Genomic DNA, 26,339 nt, shown 5'->3' with positions numbered 1-26,339 from the left:
GGCCGGGGCCCCACGTGGTGGCTGGCACGGCCTGGCTCTGCTTACCCGGCTCTTTGCTCACGGGAGGCCCTTGGCATGAGCCGTCCGGCCCTGTGCCGCTCTCCCGGTGCTCCCGTGTCCCGTGGGACAGAGAGCAAGGAGGCTGCAGCACAGCCAGCCCTCGCCCCCCCAAACTGGGACGGGAGGGAAAGCAGCCCCGGGGGCTGGCCAAGCGTGGTGGGAGCAGATGGGGCGGATGTGGGCTGCATGACCCCCCACCCCACTGATGGTGCAGCGCACACGGGTGCACGCTCTGTGCCCACACCTGTCCCCACCAGAGGGGCCCCTGCCTGCCCTGCCTGCCCTGCCTGCCCCACTCACAGCGCAATGGGAGATCTGGCTCTTCCCGTGCCCGCAGGAGCTGGGGGGGGCACATCACTGCCCACCCCAGCGGAGACCTGCGCCCCTGGGGTGCCCTGGCTGGGACACGAAGTGTGGGGGCTGCAGCTGGCCGGGGTCGGGGCCCAGCTGCCGAGGCAGGATGCGGGGCCGGATGGGGGGACACAATGTGGGGAAGCGATGAGGGGTGAGCAGGGACAGGGACATCCCGCGGCGGCACAGGCAGGTGGGTCCCGGCATGCCCGGAAAGCCCCCAGCTAGGAGTAGGGGGTCACAGCCCCTCCGGCCCCCAGCTCCCCCGGCATCTCGGTGGGGGCTGCAGCAGGCAGGTGCGGCAGGGATGGAGTCAACTCTGGCTCCCCCAGGCCCCCCACATCCCCCCACCACGCTGGGCGCTCCCCGGCACCCTGCACCTGCCTGGCCCGGGGGGGCCCTGCCTGCAGCGGCCTGTCCGTGGGCAGCTGGGACGCGAAGGAGCTGGTTAAGCCGGGCGTCGGGGTGGGAGCGGGGTCCGCTCAGCCCACACAGGTGTGGCCACGCCGGCTGCAGGCAGGGAAGCTCCGCGCCCGGCTGGCCCCGTCTTGCTGGGTGGCAGCAGCCTCCCGTGCCGCTCTCCACCCCGGGGCAGGCAGGCACACCCCATCATTACGCCCCACAGCAGCTGCCGGCGCTGCCCGGGCAGGGAGGGGGTGGCAGGGCCGGGGCAGAGCCAGCCGGCACGGCCAGGTGGGGACGGGGATGGCAGGGAGCCCATGCGTGGCCCTCGCCCGCTGGGGCGGAGAAGGACGAGTGAGGGGCAGAGTGTCCCACAGTGAGTGAGGGGCACCCCGAGCCCCACAGCAGCCCCGGCACGTGGAGGGAAGCGGGGGAGGGGGGAGGGTCAGGCTCAGCAGCTGCTCAGGATGTGCCCCGCAGGGCTGCAGGGCACAATGACCCCATTGAGGTCCCACGGGGCGGCAGGGGGAGCACCCAAGGTGGCGGTGGCACAAGTGACTCCAGTGTCACACGAGGCCTCAAGCCCTGCTAGTTATTCGTGTTCGGCACACGGGAGGCCTCCGAGCTGCTGCCGTCTCCTCCTCCCCGCCGTGTGCCAGGGCATCCCGGACAGCAGCCGGCCCCGGCCCCCCGGCTTCCCCTCCCCACCCCAGGCCCCAGTCCGGCGCCAGCATCACCAGGAAGAGCCCTGCTGCCGGGGCCAGCTGCAGCCATTTCCTCCCAGCCAGCCCCAGCAGGCACGGGGGAGCCATGGGGGCTCCGAGCCCCCCAGCTACGGCACGGCAAAGGGAACCGAGTGGTGGATGAAGCCCCAGGGCTTGCGGGGCCTTGCAGTGGGGACGCCTGGGTGCTGGATGCTGGGCTCCAGCCGGGAACTCTTGGGAACCTCCCAGCTTTACCAAGGGCGAAGTACCGGCACATCAAAGGCAGGCGGGGGCAGCAGGAACCGGGGCAGGAGCCTTTGGTCCCCACCAGCTCCCAGCTCTGCTACCCCACCACCCAAAGCCGGGGTCCTGTGCCGGCACACCTGGGTCTGGGGCTGTGCCCCCCTTGCAGCGTGGCACCCAGCCCATCGCTGTGGCAACCGCCACCAGCTCCGGGTGTATTTTCTGCACCAGGGCCGCCGTGGGAACCTGGATGGGTGCCACCTCATTCCGCTCGGGCTCTCTGGGCCGTCTTTGTAGCCGGCGTTGAGCCCAGCTGGCAGCCGCTTCCTCGCCGGCCTCCCCCTGCCCTGTGCGGGTCACGGCCCTGGCCAGGGGGGCGGTGGGAGGGGGTTTCGCTGGGACCTCCAGCACGGGGCCATGTGCCCCGCTCCACGCGCCCCGTGGCTTTGGGCCGGCTCCAGCGAAGCCAAGCATGAGCGGCTGCCCAAGTTGCCCCAAGCGAGGGCTGTGCTCGCAGCTCCCAGGACCACCGAGCCCCTGCCAAGGCACCTGGGACCCCAGGGCAACGCACCGCCCCCACCACCCCTTGCCTGACCCCCGCAGCTCCCCCACAGGGGTGGCACCCCCGAGCAGGGTCTGGGATTCCCATGTCCTGTCCCTGTTCTCCCCAGCCTGCAAGTGGCTTTCCCCGTCTGTGCCTCAGTATCCCCAAGGGAGAACCTGCCCCAGGCCAAGGGTTTGCCGCTCTTGCCAGCGCGGTGCTGCGAGGCTGTTGGCCCTGGAGCTGCATGACAAGCACCATCGTGCTGGCTACAACACCCGCCCTCCACAGCACCTGTCGGCACTCGCTCCTGCGCCCAGATTTTGGGGGGGTGAGGCCGGGGAGGCTGGTGGGGCAACATCTCCCCACGGCTTCACTGCCATCTGCCGGCACATCGCCCCAAAAATGGGCCAGGACCCAGAAGCTGCAGCTGGGCCAGATCCTGCCCGGCACCGTGCCCCGAGCCCGGGTCCCCTGCTCCTGCCTGCCCTGCCCGTGGGGATTTTCCCCGAGCTCTGCCACGCTCCCACCACGGGGGCCACATGCATGGGAGATCAGCAGAAGCGGAACATTTTCCCGTGCTGGAAACCAAGAGGAAAAAAAGGTTGCAGGATGGAACGACTAACGCAGCGCGGGTTAATCATTACAGCAGCGCTGCCCCCCCGGAGAAGGAAGTTGTGAGGATTCGGCCTTCGAGCCACCCAAGGGCAACTTGGCCCAAGGACGTGACCGGGCTGGTGCTGGCAGCGTGCGGAGCCTCTGCTGACCTTCCCATGCCGCCGGCACTGGGGCCACAGGCAGCCCCCTGTGGCCATGGGGGTTGGGGAGGGGTCCTGGCGGGAGCCAGGTCTGCAGCCGGGTGCCAGAAAGCCTTGGCAGGGTGCTCCTGGCTCCAAGGCTTCCCAAGCTCCTGGGGGGCTGCGAGCAGGGCTGCCTTCCACCCCCTATAGCCCCCCCGGCAGGGATGAGGGGTGGGGGGCAGTCCCTGCAGCCCCCCCCCCGATATCACAAGGGGGGCACCGAGGATGCGGCAGCTGCCAGAGGCCAGGCAGGATCCCAAGCAGCGAGGGCTGGGGCAGGGAAAGCGGCGGCTCTGCCAGATGAGTCAGCCCGGCTGGGAGCGGGGGGAATCCTGGGGCTGCGGTGGGGTTTGGGGTTGTGTTATTTTTTTCCCTGCAAAGAAACGAGAGAGCTCAAACCTTTCCCCTGCATTCGGGATCTGGGTGGGACGGTGGAAATGCCATGTGGCCAAGCACCGGGAAGGGACACAGCACCGGGAGGAGACACAGCACCCGGAGATTCGGCCCTTCTCGGAAATCATCCCCCAAGAGAAGAGCTGCCAGTGGCAACGCTGGCAGAAACGGTGATGCTTCACTTTCCGAGTGCTCCCGGCCCAGCTCCCCACCCTCCATCTGGCAGCAGAAGATGCAAGTCATGGGCGAAAAAAGCCCTCGGTGGAAAGGAAGGAGGGCGACACGCCGGCCCGCCACCCCCGCTCACGCCATTTTCCAGGCAGCCCTTCCCTCCTGCACACGAACGTTTCCCTCTCACGCCCACCCCACCCCGCGGCAGCCGAAAGCTGGAGACAAACAGATCCCAGGGAGCTGAAAGCTGGAGGGAAACAGATCCCAGGCTCCCCATAATAACTCCGCCGCGCCGTGCCCGTGCTCCCAGCTGCCATGGCCCTGCATCCTGCCTGGATTGGGGACCAAAGTGCAGGGAAAAGGCGCTGCCCCAGCACCCACTGCCCCATGAAGCGGCGGGGAAAGACCTTTTGCCTCGGCCATGGATGAAGGCGGCGGGCTGCAAGGGCATGTGCCAATGCCAAGCACCACGCTGGTGCCACCACCAGCTGGGATGGCCCCACAGCCGCCCTGAGCCCTGGGGAGGAGATCAGGGAGGATTCTCCTGCTGGATCACATCAGCAGCACAGGCATGGTCCACATCGGGGCTTGATCCCCACCTCCCCCCAGCAAGGTCCATCCCTGCAGCACCCACACCAGATCCCAGGAGCCGGGAAGGGCTTCGCCTCCAGTTCAGCCACACACCTCCTGCACCACGCAGAGTCAGAGACCATTTTTGTGGCATCCAGCAGGACAGACGTGACTGACTGCGGCTCCTGGCGTGGGCAGAGGGAGCCGAGAGCTCAGCGCTGCGAGCCGGGGGAGGAGGATAATGCTGCTCTCGACAGAACCAGATAATTAGCAGTGATGGGCAAGGACAGAGGCAGGTGAGGGGCTCAGAGCTGAGGCTGCGGGGGGCGGACGGACCCTGCCGGGACTCGGTTGCAAGGGGGAGCATGCAAGAGCACAGGGAATGCCCCCCACATCATCCTGCACCCCAGAGCCACAGGGCAGGGTGAGCAGGGCTGCAGCGCTGCCAGCCAGGGTGCAGTGCCCACTCAGCACCACTCCAGTGCTGCCTGGCAGCGGCAGGGGCGCCGGCAGGGCAGCATTTAGGACAAAAAACCCCTTTCCCCAGACTCAGGAGGGCAGGGGAGCCACAGCCCAGGGGGAGAGCAGCCTCCCACCGCACCATGGGGACATGGATGTCCCCAGGGTCTCTTGGCCACTCTGGGTGCAGGGCGAGCCAGAGGGGCCCTCGCTGCTCCCCTCAAACGCAGACTACAAGTCCCAGCAGGCGTCACGCTGCAGAGCCCAGCCGAGGGCACCCTGCAAGGGGGCAGAGCCGGATCCCTGCTGGCCCCCTCATCCACCCCTGAGCTGGCGGGAGGCAGTGGGAAGAGCTGGTGAGAGGACGCTGACGAAGACACTTTTTTCCCATCCTAAAAATAGCAGCTGGCCGTTTCCCCAGCTTCCCGGCCTCGCCAACGCTCTTCCATTAGATGAAAAAAAAAAAAAAAAACCCACACAAAAAAAACACCCACCAAAAAAAAAACCCCAACACACACACAACAGCCACCTTCCGTCAGAAAGAGAGCGGCTGCGTGTGTCGAGGGAGGCACACACACGCCGCAAATAGAAACCAGGGACAGAGGAGAGCAAGAGGGAACGGAAGAGGGAGCGAAGCCATCCGTCCCCAGTTATTCCTGAGATGTTTTAATTAGCACTCGCTCTGACTTTGAGGCTTTGCTTCTGCACGGTGCAATGTATGACCTTTAAAAAAAAAAAAAAAAAAAAAAAAAAAAGGAAAAGAAAGAAAGAGAGAGAGAGGGGAAGGAAAGAAAAAGGGACTGGAGCAGCTCAGAAACCGGGAAGTCGGCTGAGCTTCAAATAGGCTCAGCGTCAGGCACTCAGAGGCTTTTAATAAGCTAGAGAGTGAGAAATTTAACACCACAGGCACTATTTTTGATCACTTGTGAAGGGGGGGAGAGAAAGACACAGCGAGCGAGAGGAGGGGGAGGAGGCGGTGGTGAGAAGAAGAGGAGGCAGCCAAGATTACATCCTGGGTGGCAGCACTGAAAATAGCTGTGCCCTGCTCCAACTGCGGAGCCGCAGGGAGCCGACTCACGGCCCGCGGGGAGGGCAGGCAGGAGGCTGAACCTGCTGCCCGCTGACCTTTGCTGCAGCAGCTGCCCACACAGGCAAGCCAACTCGCGTTCCCAGGCAGGCGCTGGAAAACCGCAGGGAAAAGGGGATTAGAGCAAGGCAGAGGGACCGCAGCCCCACGCACGCAAGGGCCGGTGGCTGCCTCAGCCTCCCCCAGCTGGCGAGCCTGCGCTGGGGGGGTTTGCACAGCAGAGGGAACCTGAAATGCCTCTGGGGAGGGTGGCACCCAGCGAGGAGCTTCGGAGCAGATGGTGCCGTTGGCAAGACACGCATCCTCAGGCGTCTGGCACAGGCAGAACCGGCCCCTTGCTGGAGCCCACTCCTTCCCAGCAGTGCCGCCGTTTCCTGGAGGCGCGTGGGGACCGGTGAACTCGCTGCAGACACACAAGCGAGTGTCTCCTGCTTCCTCCAGGCTGCGAGGAGCCCAGGGCTGCTGCCTCCAACAGGGCTGCTGGCTAGCAAGCCCCCAGGCAAGCGGCAACTCCAGCAGAGCAGTATCATCAGCTACCCCCACCACACATGGATTCAGGAAAGACTCCCACCGCATATGGCATCTGCTTCCCTCTCCACACCAAGCCTGTCTCCAAGGAGCAAGGGGAGATCTCCCCCGCACTGTGCCACACGCGCAGTGGAAACACAAGACTAGGGGAATGGGTCAAAGCCCCGGCAGCTGCTGTCCAGCTGCAAGAAGTACCGTGAAGAAACAGCCCAGCCGATGTGAATTCCTGCAGCAACAGAGCCAGGAGGCTGAGCAGAGCCAGCGCTGGATGGGGCGGGGGAGTTGGGACAGGAAGCCTCTGGTACAGACCTGCGCTGCCCCGTGGATGCCTCCCGCACCGCTGTAATCCTGCTGTCCAGGTGGATTACTGGAGGTGGAGGTGGCTGACAGCACAGGGAGGGGGTTATAAAATCTGCCTGATAAGCCTCCTGTAGGTGAATCTCCCACGGGAATGCCCTGCCGAACCCCAGAACAGCGCCGGCGGTACACCCTCCCCAAGCCACTGCACCCCAGCAGACCCCAGCGTGAGGGCAGGAGCCTGCACCCAGGCACGCAGCCACCCATGCAGCACAAGCTGCAATTTGCTGCCTCAGAAGAAGGTGACATGCTACGAGACGGGATTACATTTCCTTTTAATTGATCAGAGCGTTTTCTCCGCCTCCATTTGTCCCGCACCATCTGTACAATCGGGGAAGCCAGGACAAGTAGGACAGCCTGGGGTTTCTCTACATCGACAGTGGGATTCCTGCAACACACAGAAGCGGAGTTGGGTTTAACTCGGGGTGGGCTCAGCAGAGCGGTGGAATCTGATCTGAAGGCTTGGCCCTGGCTCAGGTTGTTAAAACCGCTGCGAGTAAACAAGAGCCACCGGCTCTCTCGGACCTGACCTCACGGGCCAAAGAGCACAGGGACCAGAGATCAGGGAGATAGCAGGGGAGCCGGTGCCTTGCTGTACCTGCTCCAGGCAGAGGCCATTGGAGAGGCTTTTGGTGACTCACCTGCCAGGCACAGCACACACACTGCTGTGGAGTAAGTCCCCCAACTGCCAGCACGCAGGAAGAAGGACGAGGCACAGTCTTAGCAGGGCAGAGGGAAAAGAGGCCACGAGGCGAGCAGCCCAGCCTTGCCTCCCCTGAGACAGAAGCTGTTTGTTTTGAGTGGAAGGAGCGTACACAGAGCAGAGGCCACGCATCGCTCTCCCTCTGGGGCCCCAGGCATCCAGCCTGTTCCCAAGCTGCCCCTGGCGTGGCCTGTCCCAGTGGGGACCTGGAGGGAGCAGCGAGGCCCCACCAGTGACTGCAGGCTCCCGGCCTGCCCCAGCATCAAGCCGAGTCCTACTACACCGTGCTGCAGCGTGGCATGTCACGGCACAGCACTGGGCCCTGCTGCCATCTAGCAGCTCTGGGCAGGGGTCCCCCACGAGCCCCCCAAAGCTGACAGCTGGCCACAGAAACAGCTCTCATGTCACTGCTCCCTGAAGCCCGGGTACAGACCCTTGTCTGCTCCCACACAGCCCAGCAGGCCTGGCCACTGTGAGGGGAAGCTCCCGATGGGCAGCAGAACCAGGACTTGGCTCCAGAGCAGGTCTGGGAATCTCAGCCTGGATACAGGTGACACTTACCTTAATTACTCCAGGGCTTTTACAAGGGCTTCATTAGCTTCTACTTTAATCTGAGCTTCTGCTTTAGCTGCTTCATCAGATGCTGCAGCCATCTCTGAAACTGCCTTCTCCAAGTTTGATTTTGCGGTCTGAACATGAGAGCACAAGGAATGCGTCACTGAGAGACCACCGCAGGACAGGTGGCTTGTCCTACAGCCCCTGAGTCACCCCTCTCCCTCCCCACACTGCAGCTGTTAGCCCAGCGCACAGGGCCCCACAGACCCCCTAATGCACAGCAGACAACTTATCTGCAGGCACTGCTGGGGAAAAGCTGTTTCCGAGACTAAGATGGGTGGGGAGGGGCAAGACCAGCATCTGTCCGAGGCGAGGGAAGTGGCCTGGGGAAGGGTTAACGACTGCATGGCTTCCTCTCCCCAAAGCCTCTGGACAGTTCACTGTGGAGGAGCTCTGAGCCTTTGATCCCGATCAGCAGGGATGGGTTAGCTCAGGGTGAAGGCAAAGCCCTTGGTCCGGGCATGCTTTCCGCAGCCACAGGAAGCTCCTGAGACAACCACCCCACATGAGAAAAACAGGCAGCAAATTCCCCTCCAGGAGGCAGCCTGGCTGCCAGGGCCTGCCCAAGGGAGGCAGAGCGTGGCCTGGTCCACTGGCATCGGGTACTCACAACCAGATCCAGCATGTCCATCGTCACCGCCTCCTCTGCCAGCACCTGCACGGTGGAGTCTGCGTGGACCGTGACTGAGCCGCTGCTCACTGCAAAGGCACAACAGCGGCAGTTGAGTCAGGCAGCACGGGCAGGACTGCCAGATGGGCCTCGTCTGCGGGTCAACACACAGGACAGAACTGGCAAGCTCATCCCTGGAACCTCCACGATCCATTTGCCAGAACCTTCGTGCCCTCCCAGAACATTTCTCCTGTTCTGCACAGGCTTGTTTCCTACCGAAAGGGAAGCTAAAGCAGGGGATGCTCCCAGAGAGTCTGAGCAAAGCTAAGAAAACCTGACCCCAGACCAGGGCCTCGTGCTAAGCCCCATCTTCCAGGGCAGATTCCCCAGAGGGCAGCCTCCAGCAGCCCCTGAGAGTCTGGGAAAGCAGAAATCCTTGGAAGAGCATGAGGGCACACTTTGATGGGCAGGGTCTCCCTTGTGAAAGCCCTGAGAGCACCTCACACACACACGCTTTCCTCCTTCCCAACCTGCTTTCCTTACCGAAGTACTTGGTGGCCGTGCCATCCTCAGCATAGACTGTCACGACTCCTGGTTTGAGGACCTGGAGGGTGGGGACGTGAGAGGCCAGGATACCGAAGGAGCCGGTCAGTGTGGGCACGTCCACCTGCTTCACATTGGCACCATTGTAAAACACCTGGCCGGGGAGAGCAGATGGGAGCAGTCCATCACCAGGAACGGAGGGGAAGAAGAGAGGTGGCTCCAGAGAACCAAGGGGTGCGGCAGGCAGCTTGCTCCCACCCCATGGGAGCAGCCCTGCTCCCAGCAGCTGGCAGGCCACGGCGTTTAACGCACAGCAAGGTGTGACCGGGACAGCCTGAACCTTCACAGGGTGGGAGTGGGGCTGGGCTCTGGAGGAGGGGTCCTGGCAAACAGAGTGGGGAAGCGCTCCCAGCCTGCCAAGAGGTGGGTGCACAGTGGCAGAGGCAGGGAGGCGGCACACGGAGACATGAAGTCGGGAGTGGGCGAGAGGAAAAGGGTGCATCTGGGAGAAGCCTGAGAAGAGCGTAGGGAGACCTTGACGCCAACCGTCACCGCTGCGATGGGAGTCAGCGCCGCAGCCTCCGTGCGAGCGTCCCACACAGCTCTGCCAATGCAGCACAAACCCTGCCTTGCGACACCACAGCTCCGTCCCCGGCGCCCTGCCCCAGGAAAGCGGCGGGCACCTCGGGGGCGGGCGAGGGCCGTGCCCCGCCGCCGGGAGCGGGGCCAGGACACCGCCCCGGGGCGGCAGCGCCGGCAGCCGGTGGCTGCAGCAGCAGGGCCGGGCGGGAAGAGCAAGAACGTCACCCCGCGGGCCTCGGCAGCGCTGCAGCGGGAGCGGGGCGCCCGCAGGGCGGCGGGGGGAGAGCGGCAGCGGGCCGGGAGGGGCGGCGCGGCGGCCCCGGGGCTGAGCTCGGGGGAAGGCCGGGCCGGGCAGAGCGGTGGGGACACCGCGCGGCCCCGCCATGCCCGGCCCCGCTCCTGCCCCGGCCCGTCCGCCCGCGCCCAGCGCCGGGAGCCGGCCCCGCCGCCCCCCCGCCCGGCCCCGGGCACAGCCCGTCCCGCGGGGGCGGCAGCGCAAGCCTCGCCCCGCCGCAGCGCGCACCGGCCGCCGCAGGCGACCGAGGGGGCCGGGCCCGGGCCCGCGGCCTACCTGCGTGGGCGAGGCGAAGGTGAAGGCCATGGGCACCGGGCCGCCGGCAGGCTCGGCATAGCCGCGGGCGCGCGGCGGCGGCAGCAGCGCCCGGCGGGCGAAGAGCCGCGGGAGGAGGCGGCGGGCGCGGAACATGGCGGCGGCAAGGGCGAGCGGGCGGCGCGGGGCAGGCCGGGACGGCGGCGGACTGCAGCTCCCGGCGTGCTCCGCGCCGCTCGACTACACGGCCCGTGGGGCGTCGCGCCCCGCCCGGAAGTGACGTTTCGTGCTGGCCCGCAGGGGCGCATGGGAATTGTAGTCTTCCCCGACAGGTGGTGGGGCCGCGGCCCCGCACAGCGCCGGCCCTGCCCGGCCCCCCCCCCCCCCCGGGCAGTGGGGCCCCGGGGGCGACCCCCCGGCTCTGGCCGTGCCCCGTCGGCTCCAAGGGCCGCTCCTGCCCTGCATCCTTCCCGTCCCATCCCGCCGCGGGGGCCCTAGCCTGTGGCTGGCCCAGGGCTGCGGTGCTGGGCGGCAGGCTGGGCAGTGGGGCAGGTAGGGCTGGGGGGCAGGCAGGGCGGTGGGGCAAGACAGGTTTTGGGGCAGGCAGAGTGGTGGAGCAGGCTGGGGTGTTGTGGGGCAGGCAGGGCTGGGGGGAGGCCGGGTGGTGGGGCAGGCCAAGCTGGGGGGCAGGCAGGGTAGTGGGGCAGATTGGGCTGGGGGCAAGCTGGACTGAGGGGCAGGCAGGTGTTGTGGGGCAGGCAGAGCTGGAGGGCAGGCAGGGGTGTTTTAGGGCAGGCAGGGCTGGGGGGAGGCCGGGCAGGGAGGTAAGCAGGGGTGTCATGGGGCAGGCAGTGTGGGGCAGGCAGAGCTGGGGGGCAAGCCAGGCGGTGTGGGGCAGGCTGGGTGGTGAGGCAGGCAGTGTGGGGCAGGCAGAGCTGGGGGGCAGGCAGGGGTGTGGGGCAGGCAGAGCTGGGGGGCAGCCCGGGCGGTGGGGCAGGCAGAGCTGGGGGGCAGCCCGGGCGGTGGGGCAGGCAGAGCTCGGGGGCAGGCAGAGCTGGGGGGCAGCCCGGGCGGTGGGGCAGCCCGAGCTGGGGGGCAGGCAGGGCTCGGGGCAGCCCCTGTCCCCACGTGACGCCCGCGCCGCGCGGGGGCGGCTCCGGTTCATTCATAAATCCCGGGGCCGCCCCGCCGCACCGAGCGCAGCGGCGGCGATGGAGCCCCGGTCCCAGTTGTAGGTGAGTGTCTAGCCCCGCCGCCTCGCGACAGCCCCTATCGCGACAGTCAGGGCCGGCCCGGCCGAAGGAAGCTCATCACGCCTCACCGCGCGGGGAGGTCCCGGGGGCTCCCGCATCCCTACCCGCATCCTGTCCGCATCCCTGCCTGCATCTCCGCCCCACAGTCCTGCCTGCATCTCCGCCCCACAGCCCTGCCCCACAGCCTCCGTCCCTGCCTGCATCCCTGCCCCACATCCCTGCCTGCATCCCTGCCGGCGTCCCTGCCTGCATCCCTGCCTCCCTCCCGCATCCCTGCCCGCATCCCCCGTCACCGGCCCGGGGCCGGGGGTGCGTTGCACCCGGGGGGAGCAGAGCGGGTCCCCCCGCACCCAGCCCAGCCCCGGCCGGGCCCCGCGGGGCGCGCACACGCGTGGGGAGCAGACCCGCCCCGATCCCCCCCGTCCCATCCTACCGGCTCCCACGTCTGGGACCGCGGCAGCACCGGTGTCCCCCGGTCCCGCGGCCCCCGCCGTGGGCACCGGCGGCGGCCCCGTGTCCCCGCCGTGGGGGGACAGCCCGGGGACCGCGGGGACCGGCCCCCTCCTCCAGACAATGGCCGTCCTGTTCCCGCCGGGTCGCCATGGAGACGGGATTCCTCCATGATGGGGAACAGGAGGGACATTCTTCCTGCTCACCCCGGCCCCCCGCGCCCCTGCCTCTGGCCAGAGGGTGCCCCGCAGGGATCCCACCCAGGGGCACCCATCCCGCATGGAGCCGCAGCCCGCCCACCCCGGGGTCCCCCATGCCAGGCCTGGGGTGCCCCCCAGCACAGCTGGTGGCTGGAGCAGGGACCCCCTTCTCCTGCCCCTGAGGGTCACGTCACGCTGCCCCACTTGCCCCGGCAGCTCAGAGATGCCCCAGGGCCGGTGCAGGTGAGGGGTTTCTGCCCCAGGTGGTGCCTGGCACCCCGACATCCCCCGGAGGAGATGGCACCCGGAGCTGTGGCAGGGCTGCCCCCAGCCCCGTGCAGCACAGCTGTCACCGGCTCTCGCTGCCAGCTGTGACACTGTCACCCCCTGTGCTGTCCCTGCAAGTGGCTTTTCCCACCCAGCCACGGGCTCCATTCACGTTTTTCACTGATCTGATTTTGGGCAGTTTCTGAGCACCCCAGCCGGCACAACGCCCACCCCTGCCTGCCGCTCCAGGGGGCTCCCCTGCCACCAGCATCGTCCACCCCAGCAGCCCAGGACACGCGGATGGGGACGCACAGGCCCACAGTGGGAGCTGGAGCTTGGCAGACCCTAGGGAAGACCCCTTCCCCCCCGGGCCCGTGCTGGCAGCACGGAAGGGCAAGGAGCTCTCGGCCAGATGCTCAAAGGCCGCAGGGTTTATGCTGTGGCAGGGACGCAGAGCCCTGTGTCCCCTGGCTCTGGTGGCTCTCACTCCTCAGGTGCTTGGCCCTTCTCCATCACCCGTGGGCCCCTCTGCGGCCCCATCCCCTTCCTGCATGGTGACAGTCCAGTGACGGAGCCACTGCTGGGCTGACTCAGAAGCGTCACCCGTCACGCTCCAGTGACACCCACGCCAGCTCTGTTCACACACTGTGTGGGGCAGCCATCTGCTGCCCTTCCCTGCTGAGGGGCCCTCGAGCACCCCCAGACCCCTGGCAGTCTCATCCCCTCCAGCAGTGGTGCCTGGGTGCTGGGGGCTGCGCTTTGGCCCCATGGCTCCCTAGGGACAGCAGTGTTGGGGCAGCGTGATGTCATCCCCTTCCCTGCGAGCCACCCCAGGTGGGACCCTGGGGCAGGATCAGCCCCACCCCGGGGCAGCTCTGGCCATCAGGACTGACCAGCGCTTGGGTGCTGTGGTTCCCAGCCTGGCACGGGGAGCGCAGCATCTCTCCACCCTGGCATGGGGCTCCACGGGGACAGGGTCTGTGCTCCAGGCGTGAGTGTGGCGTGGGAGTAGTGCCTGGGGGCTCCTCGGGCAGGGGCAGTGCTCCTGCCTCCTTCTCTCCATCCCTGCCTCTCCATCCCTGCCTCTCCATCCCTGCCTCTCCATCCCTGCCTCTCCATCCCTCCCGGCCGCACCCTCCCTCCCTCCCTCTCTCCGTGCCTCCATCCTCCCTCCTGACCACACCCTCCCTCCATCCCTTCATCCCGGTCCCTCCCTCCATCCCTCCCTCCATCTATCCATCCCAGTCCCTCCCTCTCCGTCCCTCCCGGCAGCTCCGCACCGCGGTGCTGGGCAGGGCCCGGGGCCGGGCAGGAGCCGCCGCTGGCCCCAGCCCGGCCCCGCCGCCCCTGCCCGGTGCCTCCCACTGTCTCCCCCCACTGCAGGACGCGCTTGGGCCAGGACGGACCATGAGCGATGACCCGACACCCTGGGACAACGCGACGGAGAGTGCCACGGTGAGTGAGGCCACCCTGCCCGTCCCTGCCTGCCCCTGCCCATGCTGCCATCCTCGGGGTCCCAGGGGAGGGTGGGGATGAGTGTCCTGATGTGGGGCAGTGCCTGGGAGGTGTGGGGTCTGCGTGGCTGCTGTGGGGCTGGGGTCTGCACCCGAGTGGGGATGGCAGCAGCCACCCAGCCCCGTTGTCGCTCACCTTGTTCCACCCATCCTGGGGGTGGGTGACACCCCTTTGTGTCCTCTGCAACCCCCTGAAACACTCCGGGTGCTGGGGGTTCAGGGGAGCCTGGGTGCTGCCACCAGGTCAGCCTCTCTCCCATAGCCCAGGGGTGTGACCAAGACACCCATGCTGGGGCAGGGCTGGGGTCCTGTCCCCATCCCCACTCCTGCTTGGTGCGGGGGCCGCTGACGGCTCTGCCCCCGCTGGCTGCGGTTGCCTTGGTGAAGGCAGGTCCCTGGAGCCGGCAGCAGGCCCGGGGGGTGGCGGGGGAGCGCGAGCATCTCTGGGGAGCAGTGCTCAGCATCAGCCTCAGCGCAGGAGGGGGCTGCTCTGGCACCCCAGTGGGGCAGGGTTTGGGGCTGGGCCATGTCCCCTCCTCCAGTGCATCCCCAGCAATTCGGCCCCTGACATCCTGTGCAGGTGGTGCCTGGCGAGGGTTCCCCCCAGGATGGCTACGTGCTGCTCCTTGCCCTGCTCTCCATCTTCATCGGGGGCACCCTGGTCCTGCTCTCTGGCATCCTGATCATCTGCCGCCGGTGCTGCGAGGCCAACCGCCGGCACTCCAGGTGGGGATGGGCTGCGGGGACAGGCATTGCGGCTGTCCCTGGGGTATGTGGCACTGCTAAAGGGGTCAGGGGGCTGGCATGGGGCACCGCTGACCCTCCTTCCCCCACAGAGCCAGTGATGACCCTGAGAAAACTACCACCACCTACCTGGACGACTCACAGCCAGCCCAGGGTGAGTGCCATGGCGGGGCCGGGGGTGCCATGGTGACCTGCGAGCGATTGCCCACCAGTAACACCAGTTGCACCCCCAGCAGCGCCCCCAGCTCCCCGGTGGGCGGGAAAGCAGCTCCTGGACTGTCGCTCTCCTGGGTGCATTGCCCAGGCCTGGGGCAGGGATGGTCATGCACACCTTGCACCCCCCATCGTCCATCCCAGTGGTGGCCTGCCTGGGACTGGTGGCCAGGAGCAGGGACCACCGGGCTGGCATTGAGGCCCTGGGTGCAGCAAGTTTGCCAGGCCTCAGCTGGGGAAGCTGGCGTGCACACGGCAGGGGGGACCCTGGTTGCTGACCCCCTTTCTCTACAGATATCACCATCAAAGTGGAGGAACCCGACTGCCTATCGTCCTCCAGCTACCGGGATGTGGAGAATGAGCGGTTTCTGTCCTCCAGCTCCTCCACTGCCCGCCGTGTCTCCTTCAACGAGGCCACTCTCTTTGACCAGGGCAAGAAGACCCAGGAGAAGGGGAGGAGGTGAAACGCTGGGCTGGGGGGGGTGGGCTGGGTGGGCTAGGGACGCCACTCCTAACCCGGCGTGCCCTGCAGGTACACGCTGACAGAGGGGGACTTCCACCACCTGAAGAACGCCCGCCTGACCCACCTGCACCTCCCACCACCTGCCCTCAAGATTGTCACCATCCACGAGTGCGAGTCCAGCGAGAACAGCCTGGCCATGACCCCCCGCCTGCCCCCCCCCAAGCCTGGCCTTGCCATCTTCCAGGTGAGCTGTCAGCACCCCAAGGGGGACGTGGTGGGACACGACACAGTGGGGACAGGGGTCCAGGTGTCCTGCAGCACCCCAAGGAGGCAATGCTGGACCCGGGGTGGGAGTCTCAGGGCATTGCTGGATGTGGGGATGGGAGGCCCTGGGGTGCAGGGGCCCCCTCCCGGTCCCTGACCCTCATGCACATCCCCCTGAGCACACTCTGCCTTGCAGCCCCCCACAGGGGCCCTGCCCCAGCCGGCGCTGCCCAGCCATGCTGTGTGCCCCAGCTCTGCCCTGCCCGGGGACACCTACAACTCCACCGTGGACACCAGCTTCACCGAGGCCAGCCCGTCCGCCTCCTCCGACTCCGGGGAGGGCCCTTTGGTGAGTGCGGGGGGTGAGCGGCCAGGACCGGGCAGGGGAAGGGGCTCTCCAGCCTTGGCAGCCCCAGGGATCCTGTCCCTGGCCCCATCCCCCAGCACAGGGCCGGCCCCAGGCCCGGGGGGGCTTCCTGCCCCCCCTGCTCTCTGGGGAGAGATGTGGGCATCCAGCTAGAAACGGGCCCTGCTCCCCCCTCCCCCCAGCCCCGGCCCCAGGGGACATTTGTGCATCTGCTGCAGCTGAGCTCGGCAGTGACAAAGGAACCGAGCTGGGGCTGGGGGGGGGCCTTTGCCCGGAGCTGAGCGAGCACTCATGTCCCCCTCCCCCCTCCCCCCCCAGTTCGCAGCAGCACCCAGGAGCGGGAAGGTGGCTGGGGGGGGCGGTGCTGGCCCCGGGGAGCCCCCCCCAGCCCCTGCACAGGGCACCGTCCTGCAGTTCTTCACCCGCCTGCGCCGCCATGCCAGCCTGGACGGGGCCAGCCCCTACTTTAAGATCAAGAAGTGGAAGCTGGAGAGCACCCAGCGGGCGTCCAGCCTGGACACGAGAGGTGGGGGCCAGCGGGGGGCACGGCCTCGCGGGGCTGTGCCCGGCCGGGTGGAGCTGTGTGTGGGCAGGGGGGTTGCTGTGCCCCAAGACGGGACTGTCTCCCCCAGCCCTGCCCTGTGCCCCCTCCAGGGTCCCCCAAACGGCGGCAGTTCCAGCGGCAGCGGGCAGCCAGCGAGAGCATGGACCAGGAGGACTGGGACCCTCACCAGACAGACATCATCCAGTACATCGCCCACACGGATGATGTGGCCTTCCACCCCGCGGGCGGCCCTTTCCTGCCCTCCCCCACCAGCCCCCCACCCTCTCTCGGCAGGTATTTTTCAGTAGATAGAGGGGATGGGGATGGGCGAGCCGGGCTCTGGGAAGGCACCAAGGGACCCCACGCTGCCCCCATGCGTGGGGGGCTCCAGCCTTCGTGCAGCTTTGGTGGGGCGGCCGGGGGGCAGCAGGGTGTGGGGTGAGGGTCCAGGGGAAGCCGGTGATGGGGAGGGTGGATCGGTGCATGGGCAGGGCGCTGGGGACAGCATGGGGGAGCCGTGTGGCACCACAGCACCGCTGCGACGCCTGTGGTTGCTGGGCTGGCGTTGCCCCTGCCTGCTGCTCGCCGGGTCCATCCCGGCCCTGCCGTGATGCTGGGGGTGGTGCCCGCAGGCTAGAGCCGGGCGAGGGGGGCACAGGCAGCCCCAGCGAGGCTGGTGGCCCGGAGCAGCCCAGCGCCTACCATGACATCTGGAGCCTGCGTGCCTCGCTGGAGCTGTATGCCTCCTCGGAGCGGAGCAACGACCAGGACTCTGTGCGCAGTGACGGCGGGGGACAGCATCTCCTCTGCTGGTGGCATGCCCCCCTGCCCCTCCTCCTCCCTGGATGAGGCCGAAGGCCCCGAGGAGAAGCTCTGGGGTCGGCCCAAGGTGGAGGAGTCGGAGCCTGGCACGCGCAAGCTGCTGCAGATGGACAGTGGCTACGCCTCCATCGAGGCGCCCAGCCGGGGGGGTGAGGAGGGGCCCCCCAAGGACCAGACGGCCTCCGAGAAGCGCATTTGCTTCACCAGCGCAGGGCGGAAAGGTACCATCTTTGAGAGCTTCGAGGGCCAGGAGCTGGAGGCGGAGGAGGAGGAGGAAGAGGAGGAGGAGGAGGAGGAGGGGAGCACGGCCTGGGGCGCAGCGGGTGGGGGACCCCCCCGTCCCCACAGCCCCCTGGCCTGGTCCCCCTACGGGCAGATGTTCCCAGGGCGGGATGCGCTGCCCCGGCGGGACTACAGCATCGACGAGAAGACAGACGCCCTGTTCAACGCCTTTGTGCGCCACGACCCCCAGTTCGACGAGTCCCCGCTGCGGGGGAAGCACCGCTCCCGCACCCACCTCCGCAAGCAGTGGCAGCACACCAAGCAGTACAGCGACCCCGGCGTGCGCTACCCCGCGCTGGAGCGGCACCGCACGCCCCTGCGCCGTGGGGACAGCGCCAACTACCCCCTGGATGCCCGCTTCCACAGCCCCCTGCCCCGCATCGTCAGCGCTGGCGACGAGGAGGCGGCGGAGGCGGCTGATGGGGTCCCCCCTGCCCCAGCACTGCCCGACCCCGAGATCCAGGTGATCGTGGAAGAGCCCGGAGAGGTGGTCCCTGAGCCCAAGGCTGGCTCCGAGCCCCCCAGGGACCATGACTGCCCTGGCCCCGGGAGGTGCCTGGGGCTGGGCTCCGGCTCGGAGCTGATGGACAAGATTGCCGGCGGCCTCGAGGAGCGGCTCTATGGGCACTTGAGGAAGGCAGGAGACAGCACCGAGTGCGTGGTGGCCGTGGCGGCCAGCGATGCCCCCCCTGACCACAGCCCTGTTTAGGCCCAGCACGAGGGGGAGACACCCCGGCACAGGGGGGGACAGCCCCCACCGGGGTTCGGGGCTCCATCCCCTCCTGCTGCCAGCGTGGGGACCAGCCTGGGGTGCCGCGGGAAGTGTCACCCTGGCATGGGAAGGCCAGGAGGGCGCCTGGGGTCCCCTGGCCGTACCCCCCCACACCGTGGGGGTCCGGTAGCGTGGGGTGGCCGAGCCCCCTCGCTCCTGGGAGCGAGGTGCCGAGGTGCCAGGCAGCCGCAGAGGGCCCGGGCTGGGGGTGCCCCGGGGGTCAGGGTGCAGAGGTGGAGCAGAGCATTGGCTGGGAGGTCAGCGACGAGGGACTTGGGTAATAAACCCCCAAACCCAGCTGAGGCCTAATCCTTACCTCACGGCAGAGCTGTGTAGCAGATACGCTCTCCCCCCTCTCGCTGGTGTTTTACAAGCAATAATGCCTCCTGTGCGGCTGGGAACATCCTTGTGAGGAAGGGGCCAGAGCTCGGCATCCCCTGGCCGGCTGGGGAATGCTGCGGTGCTGCCCTGCCAGGGGGGGCAGTTGTTTGTTGAGGGGGACAGTTGCCTCCTCAAGCCCACGAACCCCCTCCCAGTTCTACAGGGAGCCTGGGATCTAAACTGGAAGTGGGGGGGCCTAGGGGCACCGTGCTGGGGCAGGAGGATGCTCGAGGGGCTCGGGCATCGCCCCCGGGGGCGCAGCTGCAGCTGGATCCCTAGGGCTGGGGAAGCAGGACCAGCCCCGGGCCCCCCCCTGTAAATACCCCCAGTAGGAGGGGGGGCTGCCCATCACCTGCCCCTGGCATTGTCCCCTCTGCCCATGTGTACAGGGCGAAAGCAGACCCTGGGGTCGGGCCTCCCCCCCCCTGCCCCGAGTCCTCCACACCCCCCTGCCCTTCCTGGGAGCTCAGTGATGGGCTCGAGGTGTTCAGAGGATATTTACTGATTTTTACAGAGGTGGCTGCTGCTGCTGTGGGGGAGGGGTTTGCTTTTTAGTGGGTTTTTATGTGAGTTTCAAAGGACGGGGGGAGAAAAAGGAGAAAAAAAAAATGTCGCCCCCCCCCCCCAAACCGAAGATGTGGTACCTGGGAGACTCGGCAGTGGGGTGGGCAGGAGGGGCAGGCAGGGCTCAGCGAGGGCCCCCCACACCCCTCCACGGCATCCCAGTTGCATGTGAGTAAAGAGGCTGGGTCGCTCCTTCCCTCTGCAAAGTCTCTGTCCAAAGCGCTAACTGGATCTACAACTCAGCATTTTTAAGTCTATAAAAAAAAAAAAGACCAAAAAAACCCCAACAAAAAAACCCCAAAACCCAAACAACTGTGACTTTTCTGAACTTGCTTCTTACCTTCCACCCCCTGGGGATGGGGTCCTATCCTGCTTGGGGGGGCCCCGCACCCACCCAAAAGGAGCACAGCCCCCCAGGGAGAGAGGCTGGCCGTGCCCCCCCCCCCATCCCGCTTGCTGCAGGAGGAAGGACATGAAACCCACCTCGCTGTTTTCAGTTTATTTTTTTTCTCTTTTAAAAAAAAAAAAAAAAAAAGAGAGAGAAAAAAAAGACGAACGCACCCATTCCCTTTTCCGAGCCCTTTTACAGCATGCAGGTTTAATAGAGTTTTGCTTTGTCTTAATACCTGTTTTTTTTTCCTCATCTGGTTTATTTTAAACACATCACAATGTGTAGAAATCTCTAAATATACCGCAAATATAAACAAAACAAAAAAAAAAAAAGGAGGAAAATATATAATATATAACAGTAGTCTAAAACATAAAGTGCACGGCAATGGCTTTGCACGACTTCTACACAGCCAGGGTGGGCACGGCTGGGCCCAGCAGGGAGAGGGGCAGGGGTCCCACCGCCCCCCGGCCCCCTCATCCCACCCTTCCCATCGCGAAATTAAAAAGAGAATCAGTGTCTTGATTGGCAAAGAGTGATTGGGGAGGAGGGGCAGCATCTTCACAGCCGGAGATTTCATCTTCCGAGGTGGTAAGTGGGATCTGGCCACCCATCAGCTTCTGGTTCCTGGCGCTGGCCGGAGCGGGGGGCCGCAGGGAGGGTGGGGGGCTGTTTCCTTGGTTGGTTTCCTCTGGATTCTTTTTGGATCGCAAGCACAGTCCACTCCCAGGAGAGATGGAGAGATGGGGCAAGGATGGGGGATGCAGGCTGGCCTGGGCCCTGGGATGCTGCTTGCGGGAGAACAGAGAGGTGGCGGGGTGAGGGCCGAACCGGGGGCGGGGGGGGGGGGGGGGAGCGGGGCACAAGCGTGCCCCCCCCCCCCTCGCTCTGCTCCGGCCCCCCGGCGTGCCCACGGGCAGGTCGCATCCTGCTCCAGGTCTCCCTCCTGACAGCGCCGTGCGGATGGGAGCGAGGGGGCGGGGGTCCCTGCTCTGCCCCCGGGTGGGGTGGGGGTGCTTGCAGCCCCCCGACCTGCCCCTGCAGCCGGGAAGCAAAACCCCCAGGGGAAAAGGCAGCAGGAGGGAGCTTGCGTGATTATTATTATTATTTTTTTTTCTTTCAAAGGCTCTAAGGTGCTGGGATCACTGGTGGGTGATCCCAGCCTGGCTGCCCCTGCAACGCCCATGGGAGGGCTGGGGGAGCGGAGGCAGCGACAGCCCCCAGGCTCAGGCAGCCTGCAGGGCCCTTCCCCTTCCCAAAGCCGCTGGGCAGCTGCCTGGGAGCCCCCAGGCCGGGTACCCCGGTGGGAAGGGGCGAGAGGAGCAGCAGATCCCCGGGGAGCCCCAGATCCGAGGCATTCGCTTGCCGATACAGTAACTCCCCATGCAGGTGACTCACTGCCAGCCATGAATTAAAGATGAAAGCTGCCACAGGGGCTGAGCACGCGGGGCTGACAGCTGCAAGGGGAGGAACAGGCTTTTATTTCTGGCTTTTTTTCACACCACAAAGCTGGTCGTGATCCAAACAGATAAGAGAGCCTCAGCCCCACAGAGCGCCGGTGACGAGCACAAGCATGAGGCTGGGGGTGGATGAGCACTGAACATGAGTCATTGCTGGCTCACTTATGAATGAGGGGTGGGAAGAAGGGGACGGGGCTGCGGAACCGAGGAGGAAAGAGCCGGAAGGAGGGGGAAGCAGGGAGGGTGCTCAGCATCCCCCAGCAGAGGAAGGGGCTCGGGCACGGCTGTGGCCTGGCCAGGGGTGACACAGCCACCTCCTGGACTGGGGGGAAGGTCCCTCTCTCGAGGACGCCTCTGGTAAGGAGGTGGCGCAGCCCAGCTCTGTGTGCTGGAGGCTTGGTACTCCCCCCGGGCAGGGAGCAGAGCCGGGGGATGCCGGTGCCAGGGACGGGGTTGTCGTGATGCAGCCTGGCTGCAGCCCAGGAGGGGAGGAAGGATTACGACAGCAGCAGCTCACGAGGAGCAGGTAGAGCAGAGCCAGGCAGGTGGCAGAGCAGGGCAGGGGGAGCACAGGGGGCCCCCCGGGCTCTGCACCCCCCGCAACACCACGGAGGATCCAGGCTCTGGCTGCCAGGGACATTTGCAGAGGAATGCTCAGGCCCGGACCCCCTCCCTCCACACCTGGGACTCCAGAACACCCCTTCTAGCTCCCTCCTGCTGCCCACCGTTGGGGCAGGCTCAGATATCCCCCCCTCCCCCTTCCTTGGGCAGACACCCAGGGTACCCCCCACCCCGGGGACCGGGCTGCCTGTACCTGTGCAGAGCGTGGGGGCTCCCGCCTCACTGCTGCTTGCAGGTGGAGAGCTTGCGGATCTTGCTGCTGGCAGAGCAGGCCTTGCGGGAGGGGTTGGAAGAGGCGCTCGCCCGTCGCTCTGCCTTGGATTTGGTGCTCAGCTGTCCTGTCTCCGTCCCGTTCATGCACACGGCCTTGGGCAGCCCTTTGCCACGGCTCTGCCCGTTCTGCCCTGCCTCCTCCTCAGGCACCTGTCCTGCAAGGGAAGAGAGACGGTGAGGCAGAGGAAGGGCAGCAGCCCCGCAGCATCACCCACACCAAAAAGCAACCTTCCCCATTGTCGGGGCCCGGCTCCGGGCCTTTGAGGACCTCAGGAGAAGCAGCCTGACCAGGGGATGCGTGAGGCAGGGAGCCCGAGGCTGCACCCAGACTCCCCCCCACTGGATTTACCCCCATTTCTCCAGCACGCAGCAGCTGGTGGTCCCCAGCACACAAAAGAAAACCTGAAGCTGGGAGCAAGAATGATGGGCACAACTGGTCGGGACCTCGAAACCAGCACGTCCCCTGCTCCCTGGGCAGCTGCCATACCCACCCTGGACCCCCAGGCAGCAGCCTGGCTCCTGGCTGGGGAGTGGCGGGGGCATCAGTGGAGAAAAGTCACTCCTCCTCCTCCTCCTCTCTCCTGCTGGTTTCTCTGGAGGAGAATGCAAATCCCAGCCCCATCCACCGACCTGCGGAGCACCCAGGAGCCCGGTGTGCTCCAAGAGCAAGTGGCACCCGCTGGCGCGCAGCCACGGCTGGCAGGGCTGGGGGCACTGCCCATTCAGGCAGTGATGCAGCAGCTCAGCCATGCCACTGTCCCCTAAAAGGGACACCCGGATGGGAGCATGGCTTCAAATCAGCCCCCCTCCCCTGCTCTACGGGCCAGCTCCGTGTGACTCAGCAGAGCAGACGAAGAGCCCTTTCAGAGGCATCTGCCCGCTGCCGTGGCTGGACGGGGCTCAGGTCACATCCATTCACCCAGGGAGTGACAAAGGGCCCCCCCAGAGCAGCCCTGGACTGGAGCAGGAGGGGACATCACCAAAGGCAGCCCTGCGCATCCCCCAGCCAGCCACAGGGCTGATGAGAGGATTCGTCAGGTTCCCAGCTCCCCCCCACCGGATCCAGCCGAGGCAATTTCCTTCCAACAGGAACGTCACGCTCCAGGGCCCTTCGGTTATGACTCAGAGGTTTGAGTGGAAGCGAAGGCTGTAAGACGATTATGTATAATTTTCTTTAAAGGATGCTCAATCCTTTCTCCGCCAAGGCTGAATGGCACGTCATCCCTCTGTACTTGCGCCAACGATCACCCCGCTGCCGCTGAGCTTGGGGAGGAGGGGGACACATCCCGGGATGGGGGTGGTGGGAGAGCTGCTTTTCTGGAGGAGGGTGGCGGGGGTCCCCCTTGGACCCCTGTGCTCTCCTCTGCATCGCTGCATCCCTCCCTGGTATTGCTGCGGGCTCCCACCCGCTCTGCTCCGGTCCCTCCATCCCTGCATGGCCCCCACCGGGAACCGGGCAGCTACGCACGGCACGTCCTCATCCTCCAGTCCTCGTCCTCCACGGGTGAAGAGTCATTTGGGAAACAGAAGCTGCGAGGGGACACGGAGGTCACCTTGTTCAGACAAAGTCACCTTCCACACCCACCTTCCTCTCCCCGGAGGGCTAGTGCTGGGGAGAGGGATCAGCCTCGCTGAACGCTCGCAGAGACCCGAAGCAGCAGCGACAGCAGGAGCCCAGCGCCAGCCCCCAGCCCTGCTGCCTGGTGGAGACCGGCTTCGGTAAAATCTTACTGGTGCAGAGAGTGGGAGCGAAGTGGGGGCTGCAGCAGGGCAATATCCGGCAGGCTGGAGGGAAAACACGTCCTTGGACATCAGGCAGACCAGGTGCTTCCATGGCTGGCCTGGCCTGGTGCAGACTGCGAGTACCAGAGAACCAGGGTGCTTGCCAGGGAGCGGATTTCTCCCCCTAAAAGCAGGCTTAGCTGCAGAGCAGGGCCCAGGCAGGAATTATCTTGAGAAATTACCCTGCTGATTGATCTATAGATCAAAGCAGTCGGTTCTCCAAGCCATTCAGCTTGCTAAGAGCTCGGGAGCAGCTTCCCGGTGGTGTGGTTTGGACACCCCAACACGGCAGAGCTGGGCCTCTGGCCATGCAAAAGGGGGTGAAGCCAGGTACAGGGGCTCAAAACCAGAAAGGCTGGGTAGGATGGATCCACCTGTTGTAGGGAGATCCCGGGTTACCAGCGCGATTGGTTCCCCTGCGGACCTGCCCCTTGCATCCCTCTCTGATGGCTCCAAGCCTTGCCACAGCTCATGGTTACGGGCTTGCTGCTGCCCCGAGCGTTCTGCCCTGCCACGGGACAGGGACAAGCACTGACTCAGCAGGGACGGCTGCTGGCTCCGGCCACCCAAGCCTGTCGCTGCCAGAGCTGATGACACCCACTGCGCTCCCCCGGGGGGGGCTGTCCAGGCTTGCACCTCCAGAAGCACAGATCCAGCACAAAGGATGGGGGTACCTTGGACATCTGTCAGGCTGCTTTCTGAAAACAACTGGCAAGGCGAGAGGCCCAGGAGCAGAAACGTCAGTCGTACCTGGCCGTGCACTTACAGACCTGCTACCGATCCGATCATTCCACCTTCCGGCCCCTTAAGAGGTAGGGACTTGCTAGGAAGGGCTGAGGCATCCAAGCTCCGAGAGCCCCTTCCAAGGAGGGGGACACGCTGGCCCCGGAGCTTCTCCGGGGATGGGGCTCTCCCCTGTGACCCGGCGCGGGGCGGCTCAGTGTGGGCCAAGCCGCAGCCCAAAACCTGCCCCAGAATTCAAGGTTTTGCCTCTTCTCCTCCCTACATCCCAACTGCACGTCTGCCTCAAATAACCCTGCTCAGAGCAAAGCTGAACACTTATCCTTCCCCTCCCTCGGCTGAACTCAGGCCAAGTCAATTAACATTTCTGATCAGGGAAGGAAAAAAAAAAAATATCCAAACAGTTCATTTGTCTTTTGTGTGACTCTTCTCTCCTCCCCCTCCCACCCTGCTTCAAAAGCACAGTCCCGGGAGTCTATTATGGATACCAAGGAGGGAGGGTGAATTGCAAGCTAATTTTACCTCCTTCACCAATGACAGTTGCTGACGTTCAAATTAATGAAAATAAAAATTCAACATGGGATGAAGTCTTGGCAACTGTCTGCCCACGCGGAAGCCAGTGACCCAGCGCTGTGTCTGTTCGAACAGCTACATCCTACCTTACCATTACCGGCTGAACAGCGCTAAAAATAAAATAAATAAAAGGAGGGCTGAGAGAGGCGCTGAGAACGTGCATGTTCGTCCTTGCCACCTCTCACATTTCTTAATGGCTCCATTCAGCTCATTCAGGCACAAAAAAGGTTTCAAAATAAAACCACGAAGAGCTTTTGAATTGCTGCGTTTGTCAGACACAAACACGCATACATGATTTGTGGCTAGAAACGCACCTTCCCAAGGACCAGGCTTGACTCAAAGACTCCAGTCCTGGAGTTATTTTCCAACCCCAGACTGCATGCTAAGGGAGCAAAACAAAAAAACCAAAACCAAACCAAACCCAGAATCAAGCTATGCAGCCGTTTACCTCTGCAGGAGGACTGGACTGCAGCGGAGGAAGGGGTTAATGGAAGGGGAGAGAAAAAAAAAAAAAAAAGCAGAGCACAGCCTTCCAAATCTGAAACGCAGCACAAAAGCAACAAGCAAGATGCTTACATCCATTTATGACATATGCTGCCTCTCTACAAAATAAGGCGGCAGCCACTTCTGGAGAGGATGCTCTGTCACGTGCTCAATGCCACAGTTATTCTCTCCTCAGCACTTCCCTCGGATGAGATGTTTAACACCGATTGAACCAGGGGCGTGCAGCATTTAAAGCTCTCTACAGAGCTGCATAAATCTTTAAATAAGCCTTTAAAAAAAATAAAATAAAAGCACATTCTCAAAGCCTCTTCTTCCTCCGAAAAACACACGATTTAATGAGGTTCCCTCTTTTTCCCCTCCCAAATTGAACACCCACTCCCACCTATGAGTCACTTGTACTCCTGCTCTCGCTGCCCGGCAGAACCACAACTGAATCGATCAGTCATTTACAAGGGTTTTTTTAATTTTTGTTTTAATATGCTGTCACCGTTAGAAATGTAACACTTGCACGGAGCTGAGCAAGTTCAAAAGGATCCTGCAGGAGGACTCAGGTAAAAAAAACCCCAACCAACCAACCACATTTATTTTCTCTGCAAGCTGCCCCTCCGCCTTTGCAAACACCATGCAA

General features: G+C 64.9%; 3 protein-coding genes across 4 annotated transcripts in view; 1 reads left to right on the top strand and 2 right to left on the bottom strand.

Moving 5' to 3' along the window:
• Window positions 1–6,924: 6,924 nt before the first annotated feature.
• Window positions 6,925–12,144, bottom strand: ATP5F1D (ATP synthase F1 subunit delta). Its single transcript, XM_055805174.1, has 6 exons — window positions 11,956–12,144; window positions 10,291–10,509; window positions 9,138–9,291; window positions 8,595–8,683; window positions 7,931–8,058; window positions 6,925–7,054 (listed from the first exon to the last, which is right to left on the bottom strand). Exons 1-5 carry the CDS (start codon window positions 12,142–12,144, stop codon window positions 7,936–7,938), a joined length of 774 nt encoding a protein of 257 aa, XP_055661149.1. The 3' UTR covers window positions 6,925–7,054; window positions 7,931–7,935.
• Window positions 11,337–19,855, top strand: CBARP (CACN subunit beta associated regulatory protein). The gene is given in 11 exon segments (XM_055804670.1): window positions 11,337–11,504; window positions 13,823–13,894; window positions 14,534–14,679; window positions 14,790–14,851; window positions 15,205–15,370; window positions 15,443–15,617; window positions 15,834–15,986; window positions 16,323–16,530; window positions 16,659–16,842; window positions 17,181–17,337; window positions 17,339–19,855. Coding segments are annotated over 10 exon segments (2,322 nt in total). The 5' UTR covers window positions 11,337–11,504; window positions 13,823–13,846; the 3' UTR covers window positions 18,362–19,855.
• Window positions 19,856–19,933: 78 nt separating this feature from the next.
• Window positions 19,934–26,339, bottom strand: part of STK11 (serine/threonine kinase 11) — a 48,833-nt gene continuing 42,427 nt past the window's right edge. The window contains exons 9-10 of one of the 2 annotated variants that reach the window (XM_005240805.4): window positions 22,032–22,266; window positions 19,934–20,548 (exon numbers count right to left, since the gene is read on the bottom strand). In XM_005240805.4, coding sequence (XP_005240862.1) covers window positions 22,058–22,266 — 209 coding nt within the window. In that variant the 3' untranslated portion in view covers window positions 19,934–20,548; window positions 22,032–22,057. The remainder of the gene's footprint in view (window positions 20,549–22,031; window positions 22,267–26,339) is intronic. The other variant, XM_013301969.3, reaches the window with a different exon arrangement.

The sequence above is a fragment of the Falco peregrinus genome, chromosome 5 (assembly GCF_023634155.1).
Source record: "Falco peregrinus isolate bFalPer1 chromosome 5, bFalPer1.pri, whole genome shotgun sequence".
Classification (NCBI taxonomy): domain Eukaryota; kingdom Metazoa; phylum Chordata; class Aves; order Falconiformes; family Falconidae; genus Falco; species Falco peregrinus.
The sequence above is the reverse complement of the archived record's forward strand: the minus strand, read 5'-3'. Positions and strand labels throughout refer to the sequence as shown.